The sequence below is a fragment of the Gorilla gorilla genome, chromosome 5 (assembly GCF_029281585.2).
Source record: "Gorilla gorilla gorilla isolate KB3781 chromosome 5, NHGRI_mGorGor1-v2.1_pri, whole genome shotgun sequence".
In the NCBI taxonomy this organism is placed as follows: domain Eukaryota; kingdom Metazoa; phylum Chordata; class Mammalia; order Primates; family Hominidae; genus Gorilla; species Gorilla gorilla.
This window is the reverse complement of record NC_073229.2, coordinates 185,463,203-185,479,638: the sequence shown is the minus strand read 5'-3', so window position 1 is coordinate 185,479,638 and position 16,436 is coordinate 185,463,203. Positions and strand designations below refer to the sequence as shown.

The 16,436-nt window shown below is 49.3% G+C and overlaps 1 protein-coding gene across 6 annotated transcripts in view; it reads left to right on the top strand.

Moving 5' to 3' along the window:
* AGPAT4 (1-acylglycerol-3-phosphate O-acyltransferase 4) overlaps positions 1-14,407 on the top strand; it is a 146,693-nt gene extending 132,286 nt beyond the window's left edge. For all 6 annotated transcript variants that reach the window (XM_055391403.2, XM_055391401.2, XM_031012257.3 and 3 more), the window contains 2 exons: positions 4,875-5,073; positions 7,818-14,407. In XM_055391403.2, coding sequence (XP_055247378.1) covers positions 4,875-5,073; positions 7,818-7,912 — 294 coding nt within the window. In that variant the 3' untranslated portion in view covers positions 7,913-14,407. The remainder of the gene's footprint in view (positions 1-4,874; positions 5,074-7,817) is intronic.
* Positions 14,408-16,436: the final 2,029 nt, after the last annotated feature.

The window sequence follows — 16,436 nt, the reverse complement described above, 5'->3', positions numbered from 1 at the left end:
AAACTGTGTTCACATTTAAATGATAGTGTTCAACTTGGTAGGGTTCTCAAAATGATCATCTACTCCAAAGCTCTTACACTACTGATGAGGAAATTCAGGTCCGAAAGATGAAGTGATTTACCCAGTTTTCCAGCTCACTGATCAAAGCCAGGTGCTGGAGTCCAGGCCCTTTCTCTCTCCGTGCAGGGCTGGGGCGACACCGAGTTCTCTAAGCAGTATGTGTCTGTGAGCAGGCCTGGGAGGCTGGCCCTTTGCCCTTCCGAGAAGATCGCTGAGCAGCGAGTGGAAGTGGTGCATGGTTTCTCCAAGCAGAGTGGTGAATAGACGTCCAGGGACAATTCCTTTCTGTATCAGCCTATTTTGCTAGGAGCCTAGATCTAAAGCTTTACATGCCCCAAATCTGGGTGCCCGACCCAGTTTGTCAAAGTGGGATTTCATTTTAATGATCACCCTTGCAGTCAGAAGTGTGGTGTATGTCAAAAGACAGTTCTGTTGATTTTGACCTTGGGATTTTAGGGCAGTAGTTCTCTGACTTTTCAATTTCATGGACAAGTAAACTTTCTGCAAAATGGGAGGAGATGGCAGGCAGCCAACAGAGGTGTGCCAACATCCTGTCTTTCCAAGCATGGACATAAATTAAGAGAAACTCGCCATCTACCACTGACAGAGTTATACTCTTTAATATGGGAAAGGCATCATCTCTGAAAACAGGGCCATCCTTTGAGTGGACCTAGTTTAGCTTTATGAAAAATGCACAGTATTTCTTGCTCGTCAGCATTTGGGACTCGTGTTGTTGGAAGGCTTTGAGAAACCATTCATGCCCTTGTGTGATCTTCTGTGGACAAAAGCAGTTCCCAGGTAAACTCGCTCGGAGGCTGAACCTACAACCTCAGAACCCCCTTTTTTCCAGGGAGGTCACGATAGCCATCATGGTTTCTTAATTGTATGGGGTGAACAGATTCTAACTTTTCATTTCTAACTTAAAGTACTTCTTCAGGTTGTAATTTGACATTTGCAGAAGGGACTATAAATTGGCCATTAATAATGCAAATTAAGAAATAGGTGAGGCTGGGCACAGTGGCTCATGCCAGTAATCCCTTTGGGAGTAAGCACTTTGGGAGGCTGAGGCTGGAGGATCACTTGAGGCCAGGGGTTTGAGACCAGTCTGGGCAACATAATGGGAACCCCTCTCTACAAAAAAATTTTACAAACTAGCTGCACCTAGCGGTACACACCTGTAGTCCCAGCTACTGGGGAAGCTGAAGTGGGAGGATTGCTTGAGCCTAGAAGTTCAAGGTTACTGTGAGATATGATTGCACCACTGCACTCCAGCCTGGGCAGCAGAGCAAGACCCTGTCTCTAAAGAGAAATAAGTGAAAGAAAGCTACATTCAGAGCCGTCTTGTGGAGGCCAAGGTCGGGAGCAGCTCTGGGTGGGGTGCAGAGTTCAAGGTGCAGGCATGGTGGCCCGTGGGAAACACTGTGCTCTCCTGCTCTGGCCTTCAAGGACAAGAACCATTTTGGGGACTGGCAATTGTTTTTTCACTTAAACCATAAGGGCATTGCTCCTTAGAAGGGCAGCAGGGAGCCTCAAGGCTTGGCCCCCATGGTAAGTCCTTTGCAAGTCCTGGCCGTGCACTCAGGTGATGTCTGCGGGCTGAGGCCAAGGCTTGCGCTTCTCACAGAGCCTCTCCCCGCCCAGACTTGCTGACTAAGAGGAGCCACTTCTTCCTTTCTGTTCCTCAACTTTCTCTTCTATTCTTTGTTCTTTCCTGTTCTTCCTCCCGTTCTTTTCTCCCTTCTGTCTTCTCCTGGGCCCTAAGACACAATTTCTTTGCTGAGCTGAGTGCCTGGGAAAGCTGAGTGGATGTGCTGTGTGGACGTCTCCTTCGCACGCTTCCTCCCTAGTGCCTTTGTTGTGGGCTGCAGGGGGTGTTCGTCCGGGGATCTGCCGCCTCTCAATAGGATCTCGTTCTCCTCTTGGCTTGTAGGTTGATGCTTCTTTCTGGAAACAAACCAACTCTCCTTCATTCAATAACTACATTTCCCAGTTCCAACTTTATACTATGCCACACGGTAACACACAGAAACGAAAAACACGAGTCCTTTCCCTGCGAGGCAAATTTTATTACAAAATGGGTCCACAACCAAGATGGGCCACGGACATTCTGCTGCCAGAGCCTGGAGTCTGGCCAGAGCTGGCGGTGCTGTTCTCTCCCCGACAGTCAGTGGGAGGTACTGCGGCAATGTTTTGGGCCATAAGTGAGGGGAGGGGGTGAGATTTAGTGTTTTAAACCACAGACAAAGAAAACTTTAAAGTGAATGGGGCTGGGCGCAATGGCTCATGCCTGTAATCCCAACACTTTGGGAGGCTGAGGCAGGAGGATCACCTGAGGTCAGGAGTTCAATACCAGCCTGGCCAACATGGTAAAACCCTACCTCTACAAAAGTTAGCTGGGCATGATGGCAGGTGCCTGTAATCCCAGGTACTCAGGAGGCTGAGGTGGGAAAATTGCTTGAACCCGGGAGGCGGAGGTTGCAGTGAGAGGAGATCGTGCCATTGCACTCCAGCCTGTGCGACAGAGTGAGACTCTGTTTCAAAAAATAAAATAAAGTGAATGGGAAGTTCTGAGTTGGGCAGCTCCTAGAAAAGGGAGTGCTTTTTTCTTCTTGCTAGAGGTGCAAATAAAACAATCTTGGCCTAGCAAATGTCTTTCTGGAAACAAGACAGAAAAGGCACCATGGTGAGTTCCCCTTTGTGATATTACTATAAAAAAGCACTATAAAGACTGTTAAGGAAAATAAATTCAAAAGCCACATTTGCCCATTTTTTTAAAACGGGTGAGTTCTATGGCATGTAAATGACATCTTAAGAAAGCTGTTTTTTTTTAAAAAAAAATAAGGCACAAAAATATCACCCCCCTTGTCTAGTTATCAGGTGCCCCATGGCCCCAACCTGGGATAAGAAAATCACCCCGTTCTGGTGGGCAGGCGAATGCTGCTGCTTCCCTGGCAGAGTTGGGTGCCACCTCTCTGGGCATTGCCTGTGCTGCTGACCGTCATGTTGCTCACCTCCTTGTCTCCTCCACCATCCGATCGCTCTCACTGCTTGAGGGTGGGAGTGCTTGGCACACACGTCGATTGTTCTTCAATTGCTTGATGATGTGACTTCCCCTGAGAGCCCACATGGCTTCTCTTGGCTGATGTCCAACAGCAGTCACGCGACAAGTGACACTTCGGACCAGGCTTGTTAATGGGCTGCAGGGGGCCGAGGACAGAGCAGAGGCACCTGAACTGCTCAGGGAAGGGGTTGGGGGTTCTCCTTCCAAAATGGCCTAGTGTGTGGACTATTATTAAAAGTGACTCTGAGAGGCCAAGAAAGCCTATGATTCAGTACACCCTGAATGAAAAAGAAGAAAAGTATGAGATACTTTAGACTTTTCTATCTCAAGTTGTTAAAGGAAAATATTCAGCATTTAAGTAGTATAAGTTTCGATTATAAGGAAGCTCATTTTCCAGAAAACTCGACTCCTTAGAGAACTGGGACATTACTAGGCTAGTTCATGGGACACAAACTGGGCCTCACCGTGACCCACACCCATTTTTGTGTGGCGTGCATGCTATCGGCCACGTGCAGCTTTTACAATAGCTGAGGCAGCTGCCTACCATACAACCTGGGCAATTCCCTGTGGCTGCCTGGCTCAGCTCTGCTCCCTGGAGGCAGCTTCTGCCCTGGCCCCTCCTCATGGTCAGGACCTGCCTTTAGACGGGCCAGCGGGCATCCTGGTGCCACAGTTCCTTGTTCCCCCCAGGTCCTGGCTCAGCTCAGCTCAGCTCCCAGCCGCTTGAGCACTCCTGCTGACCTGGGTTCCTGGGTCCCTCCCTTGTGTTCAGCAGCTCCTTGCGGCTGAGCCCCAGTCCCTGAGCGGGAGCTCTGTGACGTGAGACACCCAGGGAAGAGCCACCGCGTTCTTTCGCAGTGCATTTATGTGGGGCCATGAGTCCCCTGTTCTCACCCAGGGACTGCAAGGAGCGCCATGAGGCTCTGGAGTAACTGCTCTGCAAGCTGCTGGGTGACACACACACCCTGTGGGTGGATGTGGATGAGTACATGGTTCCCACTAAGAATCTGCTTAGTGGAAGGACATGAGCCTGTCTGTTTACCTTTCACACGGTCTAACAATCACTTAGAAGAGTCACCCTGGACACCCAGTCCTGAGTATGCTGTCACCTCTGAGAGCCACATCCAGCAGCCCTCAAGCCCTTTGTCATTCATGATGCCTTGAATCACGGCCCTCAGAGCCCTCCAGTGGCAAACAGGGTGGTAGGTGCGGGTGGGCTGCCCCGCAGGAGCCGAGGTGAACTGGCTGTGGAGGCCGGGAAGGCAGGGCATGTGCCGGGCCGGGCTGTGCGGCGAGCTCCTCCTGACTGCGGGCCAGGTCTCCACCAAGTGTCCCCTGTGGGCAGCGTCAGTGCAGCATCCACTCCATTCTCCCGCCGACCTATCGTGGAAGGCACTGCTGCCCCATTAGACAGACTGGGGCCTGGGCTCAGGGATGCAGGTGCCTGCCCACAGAGGGTGGATCCTAGCCCAGGCTGGCCTGGCGCCAGGGTTCATGCTCCATGCCCTGCACTTAGTGACAGCTGCAGCGGCCCCACCACTCCCAGTGTCCCTGTGGGAGGGGTGGCCAGATGCAGCTTTGAGAAGACAGCAGCTGCCTACAAAGTGCTTTCTGGAAGGAGCTGCAGACCGCAGTTCTGCCGAGCCCCGGTGGCACCTGTGTATCTCTGCAATTCCCTTGGAAGCAGGGCCTCGGGAGGGACCTGCCACCGAGCCCCGTGTGGCGTCTGAGGGTCCTCTTTCCTGTCCCCCAGGATGCCTTTCAGGAGGAGTACTACAGGACGGGCACCTTCCCAGAGACGCCCATGGTGCCCCCCCGGCGGCCCTGGACCCTCGTGAACTGGCTGTTTTGGGCCTCGCTGCTGCTCTACCCTTTCTTCCAGTTCCTGGTCAGCATGATCAGGAGTGGGTCTTCCCTGACGCTGGCCAGCTTCATCCTCGTCTTCTTCGTGGGTGAGTGGAGGGCAAGGGGCTGGTGGGTGCTGACAGCACCACCCTGGGAGAGGTGGCATCAGGGCTGGGACGAAGGCCATCTGTGTAGGCAGTTGTGCCGTGGATGAGGAGCAGGCTCAGCTTGCAATCACAGGGAAAAATTAGACTTCAGGATGAGTTCGAGGCCCTCGAATACCAGGCCTGGGACCCACTCCGCAGCCTGGACTGTCCAGCCTCCCACCTGGGGCTGGATTCCGCACGTTCCCTGTTGGGTGGTGATGCAGCTGCCACTTCACTCCCCGACAGCTGGGAGTGCTCCCTCCCTGTCCTCCGCAGACAGCTCTGCTCATTGGCATCATTTCCTGCTTCTGAAGAAAGCCCTGTGCTGGAGCCTGGCGGGGACGGATGGGCAGCTCCCTGCCTTCCTCTGGGGGCGCCTGTGGCTTCTCCTTTGCTGCAGGTGGATGACACTGAGTGGAGACACTCGGTGACAGAGCTTTTCATGGATCTGCGCTGGCTCCAGGTGACCAGTATTCTCAGGCTACTGCTGCTTCTTGGCGGCAAGCCTCTGTGCACCCTGCTCCTTGCCTCTGGTGGGGCAGCCTGTCGTGCCTGCTTCCTGCTCTATGAACAGCAGGCCCGTGCTTCCTGGAGCCAAGGAAGACTTCGGGGTTTCCCTGTGAAAGGCCCTGTCTCCCCGAGCCTGGCATCCTCTCTGAGGCTTTGGAGAGCCCGGGAGAGATGGCACATCGTCCAAGCACACAGAGATCACGTGCTTCTTCCAAATGGACAGGACTCAGTTATTTTCTGTCAAACACAGAGATGCAGTATGCTCACTCTAAAAGGCCCAAGCAATATACAAGCGCAGAAAATGGAAAGTGTGTCAGGAGAAAATTCCCATTGCGCCTACTTCCCAGATGATCATTAATGACAATTTGATGCACGTGGTTGTTCCAGTCTCAAGCATATGTGCATCTATAAACCCGTATCAGTGCAGTTTCTTCAGCTCGCCTTTTCACCTAATGAATCATAACCACCAAAACAGGTCACAGCACATAAACCCAGCTCATTCATTCTGACTGAGCCAACCAATTCTACAGCATATGGGTGCAGTAGACAAGCTGGCTCCTGTTCCTCAAATAGACCCTACTATACAGTCTTTTGAAAGATTAAGATGTATTTTAGTGTTAAAAATTAAAATATTAAAACAACACCCACACCTTGTAAGGGAAAAAAATAAGAGGTTGGAGAAGAAAGCACCTCATCCCCTTAAGGCAGGCCCAGGGGCACCCCCATCCCCCACCATGCTGAGGCTGGCCAAGGGTCCAGGGCAGCTGCAGATGCCAGGGCCCCTGGTAGGGCGGGGGCAAGCTCAACCCTTCTGCTTCAATAGCAGGCAACAGCGAGGCACACACAGACCCATGCCGTCTTGGAGAAGGGCCCCTTCAGGATGAAGGCTGCAGACAGGGCCACCCAGGTGTGTAGCGAGTACCAAAAAAAGAAGCCTGAGCCCTGCCCAGGGTGCAGTGTGGACACAGGGCATCTCCAGGAGCATCTGAAGGGTGCAGTGTGGACACAGGGAGTCTCCAAGAGCATCTGAGGGGTGCAGTGTGGACACAGGGAGTCTTCAGGAGCATCTGAGGGGTGCAGTGTGGACACAGGGAGTCTTCAGGAGCATCTGAGGAGCTGACTGCCGTGCCCCATTACTCTGAGCCTGCGCCTGACTGCATTCTTCCCTGAAGGACTTTGTGTTTGTGTCTTACTCCTCTTCCAAGGCCACACGGTCCATGTTTTACTCACTTCTTTCTGCTCTACAATAACTCCACTCTCACTGTTACTGTTACGCTCCATGCAGGAGCCCTCCAGTTTGTAAATGACCCATGGGAGATGCGTGCCTCCTGCTGGCTGGGCTGGATTCACCCATCCCAGGCTCTTCCATCCATGTCCCAGTTAGTTTATCGACCACGATGCTAATGCTAGGTAATCCTGTGCATCATGATTTGGGGGATTTCATTCACTTATTCTTCTATCCATTCTTAAGCATGTATTATGAACGGACTGTTTTCCAAGCCCCCTGCCCAGTGCTGAGCACATCAAATGATTAAGTCTTGGGCCCTGCACCCAAGGACCTCACCACATCTGCCCTCTCCAGAGGGTGTAGTTGAAATTGCAACTTCTGAGCATTAGGCCCTGCTTTCCAGCTTCCTGTATTAAACTGGGCTCCCATGAGGGTCCTGCCCATTCTCTGGTGTAGGCAAATCCTGCCGTCAGAGGAGAAGGCGGGGATTTTCTCACTGCTCTAACGCTTGCACCAAAAGCAGTGCTGAAACGTGTTGGGCACTCGATACTCGAGCTCTTGCATCTTCCAGGCTCCTGGTCTGTTCTTTATAAAACTTCGCCGAACATGCCCTGTTAACTTCCTGTCCCTCATTCACAAAAGAATCCTCTTTACCTGGGGGTCAGCAGAGGAAGCCAGGGATTTCTCTGAGTCCCTGCAAACAGCTGTGCATGGCTTGCCAAATCATTCACCTTCAGGGTCCAAGGAGGAAAACCCCCACCAGAGCAGCCTTGCTTTGTCTTAATGTCACATGGATGTCCACACTCAAGGATGATTGTAAAGCCGGGATGATGATGGCATCTCAAACCTGCCAGCTCTCAGCTGGTGCTTGTGATTTGCGGCCACGGGCCTTCTCACTTGCTCTGTGGGAAAACGGCCCTGTAGTCTGTTCGGGCTACTCCTAACTCTGCTCTCCTTGTCTCTGCAGCCTCTGTGGGAGTTCGATGGATGATTGGTGTGACGGAAATTGACAAGGGCTCTGCCTACGGCAACTCTGACAGCAAGCAGAAACTGAATGACTGACTCAGGGAGGTGTCACCATCCGAAGGGAACCTTGGGGAACTGGTGGCCTCTGCATATCCTCCTTAGTGGGACACGGTGACGAAGGCTGGGTGAGCCCCTGCTGGGCACGGCGGAAGTCACGACCTCTCCAGCCAGGGAGTCTGGTCTCAAGGCCGGATGGGGAGGAAGATGTTTTGTAATCTTTTTTTCCCCATGTGCTTTAGTGGGCTTTGGTTTTCTTTTTGTGCGAGTGTGTGTGAGAATGGCTGTGTGGTGAGTGTGAACTTTGTTCTGTGATCATGGAAAGGGTATTTTAGGCTGCAGGGGAGGGCAGGGCTGGGGACCGAAGGGGACAAGTTCCCCTTTCATCCTTTGGTGCTGAGTTTTCTGTAACCCTTGGTTGCCAGAGATAAAGTGAAAAGTGCTTTAGGTGAGATGACTAAATTATGCCTCCAAGAAAAAAAAAATTAAAGTGCTTTTCTGGGTCATCTGTGGTGTATGTTGACATGGACCGCTGCCCCTCCATCCTGCCCTTGCCCGTGGCTTTGGTGTTTCAGATCCTACTCACAGGAGGCAGCTGCCGTGGAGGTGTGGGCAGCTGAGAGGGGTGGGCAGGCCAGCACAGGTCCTGGCAGGAGACACAGGTCCAGGAGCCCATGAGCATTTGTGAGGGCAGAGATGGCAAGCACGTGCGTGGAGACCAACCAAGCGTGTCCCTGGCACACAGCAAGGGAGAGTTTCGCTTGGTCTCTGCAGTGCAGTCTCCCGGCGTAAGTCTTGAAGATGATGGACCCAACTCCCTGAAGAAACGGATCTTGACATTGAACACAAACATCATGAACGTACAGCCTGGGCATTCTGCAGTGATTTGTGAGATGAGCTTGCATCGACTGTTCCTCTCAGCAGTGACAGCCAAAGTCACCCCTAATAAAATGCAGGTTCACTTTATAAAATGCCTCGCCCCTTCCCAGCATGTAGAGCTTGTCTGCAGCCCTAAAGGGGCCAGGTCCTGCTGAGGGTCAAATGAGAGCCGACATCCCATGTACAAAAAACCCCCAGGCTTCTGCCTTCCTTCCGGGCTCCTGTCTGCCCCCATTTTCCTCCACGGAATAGTTCTGCTCTGTAGATCTCCAGCGGCCTTTGCAGACTGCTGTCAGCCAACAGGTGCCAAAAATGCAAAAGAAGAAGAAACTAAAAGCAGTGCTATTTTTGCAGAACAATTAAATGCTAGCTATTAAATCATCTTAGGCCAAGACACCAATGGCACTTGGACCGATGGGTATTTGGAGCATGAGTTAGGAAGGATATGTCTTCCTCCAGGTGTGCAGCTGCAAGTTGCTGAGAAAAGCTGCCTGTGTTGCTGTGGTAACATGAGAAGGAATGAACTGCTCTATACAAAAACTGGCCACACATTATAAGGCCTATTCTACGCAGTCATGTTTTTGGCTATTTGCTCATTTAGTCATTGTTTGTCAAGCACAACCAAACTAGATAAGCCAAGGAGTTACAAGACAGCTCTAGAGAAGCTCCCTCTTCTTACAGGACAATAATGCATTGTTTCTTGATACAAATGAATTATTTGAATCCACAGAAGTGAAAAGGAACAAATCCTGGCTGACTTGTGGGAAGAGCGTACTGCAGAGCCTAGGGCCTGAGTTAACTCGCTGGCGGCCCTGCAGGCAGGCTTGATGGGAGTGCCCAGCACATCTGCCCACCCTGCACAGGGCATGAAGCACCGTGTGCAGAGATCTGTGGGCAAAAGCCCAGGACGTGACCTTAGGCAAGAGGGGCCCTTGGAGAAGTGGAGGTGTGCATGGTGTGTAGCCTTGCGTGTCTGTGAGCACGCCCTAGTGGACCTGCGCCTGGATTATCGGGCCGGTCTCTCGGAGGGGTCTGTGATGCTGAGTTACGCCATTCACCTGAACTCTGCAGCTCATCGGCTGTAGGATTTGGGTGAGACACTTTTCCTTGCTGACTCATTTCCCCATCTGCAAAATGGGGGTGACGGTATCTACCTCTTGGGGTGTGTCAAGGGTAAAAGAGCACACTTTAAGAATCCTAAAGCACTAAGCCAAGGATGAAAGACTAGAAAGCTGCCTCTATGTTGCTACTTCTCAAAAATGCTCAGAAATTTTCTTGTCGTACTAAAAATGTGTTATTTTTCTCATTTTTCATTCTTCCATTCAATACAGAGGTAATCTAAGTTCTAAAAACATAGATCCGGGGGCCCACAGACATTCAATTTTATTCTGAATTGGCTCTGGTATCACACAACACTCAAGCAAGCAAACAGGCTGCCTGCTAGGGCCTTGGGTTCCAGGCTGGAGGAATGCAGGCAGAAATCTCTTAGGAAATAACTAAGTGAGCGCCAAGTTTTGAATTGCCTTAGAGCCGAAAGAGAATGTGGCATGCTGGGGAGAGAGCTGGACCTCTTTCTCATCAGCCATTTGACCTGTCCACGAAGAACAATTTTGTTACGCAGCCTGGGAACCTGGTTTCCCTACACCCTGCACTCTTAATGACACAGACAACCACGGGTACTCCTGGACGGAAGCTCATCATGCCTCCTCAAATACCTTCACCCATGTTCAGGTCACACGGAGGTCACCATCTCCTCAGCAAACAACTGCTTTGGTTCCCAGGGTGTTATTTTTTCTACAGGTTGAAAACCCACGGAGCCTAAGCCATCTTTTTGTCCCCTAAGGAGAGCCCCATAGACTAAGAGCTACACTTCCTGTCTGTCTTTCCCACCTTTCCATCTCATTCTAGCTTAAAGCTTATCACGCTACTGAGAGCCTGTTCTGTAGTTCAAGGTGGCAGAGAAAAATACGAACCTTGAGTGAAATCTGGAGAGCAGTGCAGGGTCATCCCCAGACATGACAGGCCATATCCTAGGCGACTCCTGCAGCTTATAGAGGCAGGGAATTTAATGGACTTCTTCCAGGAAAGCCAGCCCACGGAGACTCTGTTAAAAAGACACCAACCATTTGGAAGATGCAGCTTGAGGTCTGGGGACTGGACTGATTCTGCCACTATATAGTGAACACGATTAATCGGGAGGAAGAAGTAAGGCACTCTGTGAGTTAGTCTACCACCCTATTGACTTTGACAGAAAACCAACTTTTTTCATATGACACAGTAGTACCGGAATATCTCGACTGCTATATCCTCTAAATAAATGCATGCAAAGCTTTGTAAAAGCAGCTGATGATTAAAAAAATTTTAAAACATTAGGGTTTTTCTAATATATCCATATGTGGGACAGTGATTTAAATGTCATTAATTGTCCAGCCAAAACTTGTAATAGTGATGTGAAAGACACAAAAAAGGCCCCACTGGAGTGGAGGAGTGGTCTGGCTGGTCCCCAAGCAAAACAGAATGGGCTTCGCATAGGCTTTAGAACTTATTCATAAATATTGACCAAAGTGTGAAGCAAGGTATCCAGTGAAGATTCTCTAGGGTCTCTACTTCTGCTCAAGAGATTTAATCCAGCTTTCTCTAAAGCAATGGTCCAGACTTGCCACATACTAGGTTAAAGATAAAGTGAGAAAAACAAATACTTTGGTTTGCACGTCTCTTGAGGGGCCCTAGGCTGTATGGAGGAATATTTAGAGGAATATTTGTGAGCTGCCATTTGTGTTTAAAAGAACATGAAAGCAAGACAGGCCCTAACCCGCCTGTGTCTGTAGCTGACCAGGAGGCCACTGCTTCCTTCCCCCAGAGCTTCTAGGAAAGCCCTCCAAAATGCGACTCCCCAAGGTCCTGTGGAGTAGTCCCCTCATAATGCCTCCACCACACCTGTGTCTGACGATACCTTAACTGACGTAGCTCCTAAGTGATGTTCACAGAGAAGGAAATACTTAGGCAAGCCCATGTGTAACATGCTCACAGATGTGCTGGCTTTGCCATGCTTTCGGACTCCACCATGCTTTCTGATTCTTCTGGTCCTAGTCACGCCTTGGCACGGGGTAGAAGCGGCTGAGCTATGCTGACAGGTGCTGCTGAGAGCCAACAGCCATTCAGCTGAGAAGGCGTTTCTAGGTGAGGGCATGAGAGCTGGCATTCCAGGCTGCTGAGTGCGGCATCTGCAGGTGCACCGCGTTGCTCCACGGTGCGTTCAGAAGAGACCAGCATCTTGAATCTCAGGCTCTGGGCTCATTCTTTGCCTCTGCCAAGGGACCATTCAGGGGCTTCAAGCCAGCTGCTGAAAATCCCCCTTTTCTGGATTTTTCCCCATCTATATAAGGATATGGTGGCTGTGTGGACAAGAAATTGGTTTCATCTCAGAAGGGTGCTTCCCTACAAATATCTTCAGAAATTTGATTGAAAACAATTTTTTGAACTTTTTTTTTTTTGGCCAGGATGAGTGAAACTGAAGTCACATCCTGAATGTGCATGCCAGACAAAGAGTAAGCAAGCAATCTTTACAAATGCCAATCCCTCTGCACTCCAAAACCGGAGCCCGTAATGAAGGCCCAGGTTCCAGTCATCACAGAATCCCCCGAGCCAGCACAGTGCCTGATGCCTCCCTAGGCATTAGCACATCCCAGCACTCTAATTCACATCCTCAGCATCCCTGCCTCCTGCATCCAGGGCTTAGGTTGAGTGTTTCCAGAGGGTCAAGTACATTTAAACATAAACCAAATACTCCAGGGTTTTGACCTGTCACAATGGCTTTTGAAAACAACAGACGTACAACTTGAGAGACGGACTCGATGGACTTCTTAGGCCGAGGACTAAGGACATGTTGCTGTTCCTCTTGGTCCAGGACATTCAATACCATTCACAGCATTCATCACCAACTGACACAGTATCGATCACGACATTCAACTGTTTGAAATTACTATTTTGGTCAAAAACTAAGAAATCAGAAATTGCACCTACGTAGTGTCTCCTCATTGGAGTCCCATCTCTCTGAGCACAGGGATGGGCTCCTGAGCTCACAGCCCTGCCCTGCCTCCCAGCAGGGCCTCACCATCATGGCCCTCAGTGAATAGTGACTACATGAAGGGGGTACTTACTAGAGGCCTGAGTAATGGAATTTCAATTAGCTTCTGCTTCCCTTTTCTAAAAAGAACCACCTTTCTTAAGAATAATTAGGCCAAAATAAACTTGAGTACTTTGTACAGTCAATATTTTGAAGTTTCGGAGTTACCAGTGAAATAGCAAAGCTGTTCTCCAGGAAAGGACATCCAGGTTCCCACCCAGGCCTTCCTTCCTCAGCTCCTGCAGCCTCATCCTAGTTTAATATGAAGGTTGTGAATGGGTTAAAAAGCAGTTCTTAAGCACCTACTTAGATCTTTTCAGTATCTGGAAATAGCACCCAGGGCTGTGTTAGTAAAGCTTTTCACTGGGTAAGAGTCATACAATTTTTTACATTTAATTTGTTTTTTTAAAACAAGGCAGTCTTGTTTTACATATTGGAATGACTAGATATTTTTTGACATTTCTGGCACCTCTGGTTCTGTTGAATTTTAAGGGAGGTGAGTGGTACGTACACAAAGTTAAGATTGCTGCATAATAATTCCTTTGCATTTCCAAAATAAATTACACAAATGTCACTTTTCCTTTTCTATTGCATAGTACTAGTTTTAGCCAGATCTTTGCCAAACATTCTAGGACATTCAGAAAAGTCATCCATGGAATTTTGGAATGCCATTCTCTCTGTATCTTTGCAGATCATAAGGAAGGAAAGTTGATGAACTAGTACGGGATGGCTCAGACTTGTAAAGTGTCTAAGTCACAACGCTGCAGAGCCAGCTTCCGGGTAACAATGGCATGGCCTCAGCTGCGCCAAGGCTACAACTGGAGCTTCCTTACTTGCATCTGAGGCAAACACAGCAAGGCTGGCCCAGGCCGCCCACAGTCAACAGATGTTCACGGGAGATGGATCAGCCCCTCTTTTGCTTGTTCTATCAAGGAAAGAGATCTAACCATGGGCAAGGGTGGAACACACCCGGTTCAGGTCAGGGAATGAGTTGCTCTAAGTGAACAGTGAATTCTTACTTCTCAGCCTGTATCAGATGTACCCAGGGTTCATGATTACTGTGACCCACTAAGGGACGATCTTTGAGGAAACAGACCTGGAGGGAGGTAATTTAAGGAGGGAAAGTGAGTGGGTTTTACAGACTGCTTTGTGGCGACATTCAGGAACAGACCATTCAATGGATGACTTTTCAGTACATAAAAGCAAGCAGTAATGGCCAGGAGAGAGCAAAGATGCCCTAAGAATGACATAAGACTGACCAAATGTGCCTTTTCAAATAAGTTATGAGAACGAATGAATTGGAATTAGAGCAAGGTATTGGACAGAACCATGCTAGTTTTTGAGAGAATGTGTGGACTGGGTGGATGTTTGGATTGAATGAATGGTAACTTTTTCTTGTGAAACAGAACTGATATATGGGCTGTCATGTCACCCTAGGGTACTGTCGCTCTGTCATGTGTAGCAATCTTTCCAAATTTTTGTTGGTGGGTTGAACAAAGATAAAACTAATAAAGTATGTGTGGATACCACTAGGCAGCACAGCTTACTGGATTGGATGTAATAAAATTGACTGAAACTTTAACTTGGAAAAATGCACGTCTCTACACTGCCTCACCCAGTATCTGCAGGGAAAGTGGAATGGCCCTGCAGTGGACCCCTGCTACCTCCCTTGCCTGGTCTGGGCCATTCTAGCCCTTTGCCCCACTGCCCTGCCTCTTCCAGCTTTACCATGATGCCATGCTCTCCCCGCCCCTCTCCCCAGGCTTCATTCTCTTTCTCCCTCCTTATGACTGCATTCCTCAGAGCCTTTGCCTGAACTTCCCTCTCTAGGCCAATTCCCCATCATCTCTTACCAGGATGAGAGAAAACGCTGGGGGTGGGGCCAGGGTGGGGACATGTCTCACATTTAACTACCTATGCAAGATCTGTCTGTCTCCCTGATTATGGACTATATACTCCATGAGGGCAGGGATGTCTGTTTTGTTGCATGAAGATTAGTGTAAATCCACGGCACAGAATGCAGCGCTCTTGCTACTGTCAGAACACCTACAGCAACCGTCGGTTCTGACACTCTCTAAAAACGTATCGACAAACTGAAGCGAGGCCTGGGAAAGCCAAGACAGTTTTAGAAAACTATTAACTTGGGAAGCAGAGATGAATGACTTAGTGAGGGGAGACAGCAATATTCAAATACGTACAGGAATAGTCAAGTATAGACAGCATGAGCAAGCAATATGATGAGGTTGATTTCAGCCCAAAACAAAAAAAATATTTTACAGTAATTAACTCTGAAGTGGAAGCAGAGGCAATGGAGGAAGATTGTGAGTAAGGAATAAAATGCAATAGAAACAGTATATCCTGGAGTTGTGTGACAAAGCAACCCTGTCAACTTTGAGGAGGACAGATGACATGAAAATGAAGGTGGTTAGAAAACCACTGAAGTTGCACAAGTGTCTACAGTAAGTCACTCTGCAACAGCAATGATTCCAACAGACTAGGAACAAAGCACCTAACGATTCATGAAAACAACTGTGCTCCTACGGCTGACAACAGCTGTCTCAAGAAGAGAAAAAGCGACTTGACAAAATGCCAGAACACTGGAGCAGGTTACCAGAGGACTTGCCCCAGAGTGGAAAGCCTGTGACCCTTCTGTTAATTCAGGGGAGGCTGGGAATTTGCGAGGCTATTAGGTTACAGGGATGGATGACGTGACAAACATTTCAAGCAGCGCATGTCATGGGAATTTCCATCACAGTGTTAAATCTGTGACTCGCCATGACCTCAGACACCACACTAACAAGTTACCTGCTTCATCACATGGCCAATAACAAACCGATCCCTTCTGGGAAAATACACTGATCTTTTAACAGGAAAAAAAAGAGCAAGCTTCAAAGGACAGACTCATACTCCCATAGGTAGAAATGCAGTCTTCAACAGCAAGCTGAAACTCTTCTTGGCCATTTTGGATTTTTGTAAAAGCTTTTAAAACCTAAACAGAGTCTGTAAACATAAAGGAATGTCCACAGATCTTCATGGCTGCTGTGCCCTGGGAGATGACACCTCATTTCCCGTGTCACCACACAACATGCCTTTGAAAGCCCTGCTTTAGAGCTGCCTTCAGTATCCTGTATAAGCCCAGGAAACCAGTCTTGTTATCTCAGCCACCACACCTGAGCAGAGTGTAGTCCACCTTTTTACTGCAGTATAGAAAACAAGGTAGCATTATACATCCAGCTCCCAGAGGGGGTTGCTTCTGAAAGAGGATACACTTGTATATAAACTCTGCTAGACTAAGAAGAATGCACTGTTTCTTAATTTTGTTTAGTGTTCTAGAGCGGGGGTTGGCTGATTCTGGCTGCAGCCCCACCTGGCCTGCAGCTTGCTTTGGAAATAAAGTTTTGCTGGGCACAGCCACATCTATTCACCTGCACATGATCTGTGGCTGCTTTCGTGCCCAACAGCAGAGCTGAGTTGTTGTGACCAAGACTGTATGGACCACAAGACCAAAATATTCACTCTTTGGCCCTCTCCTGGAAAGGGCCACCAACCCTGGGCTAA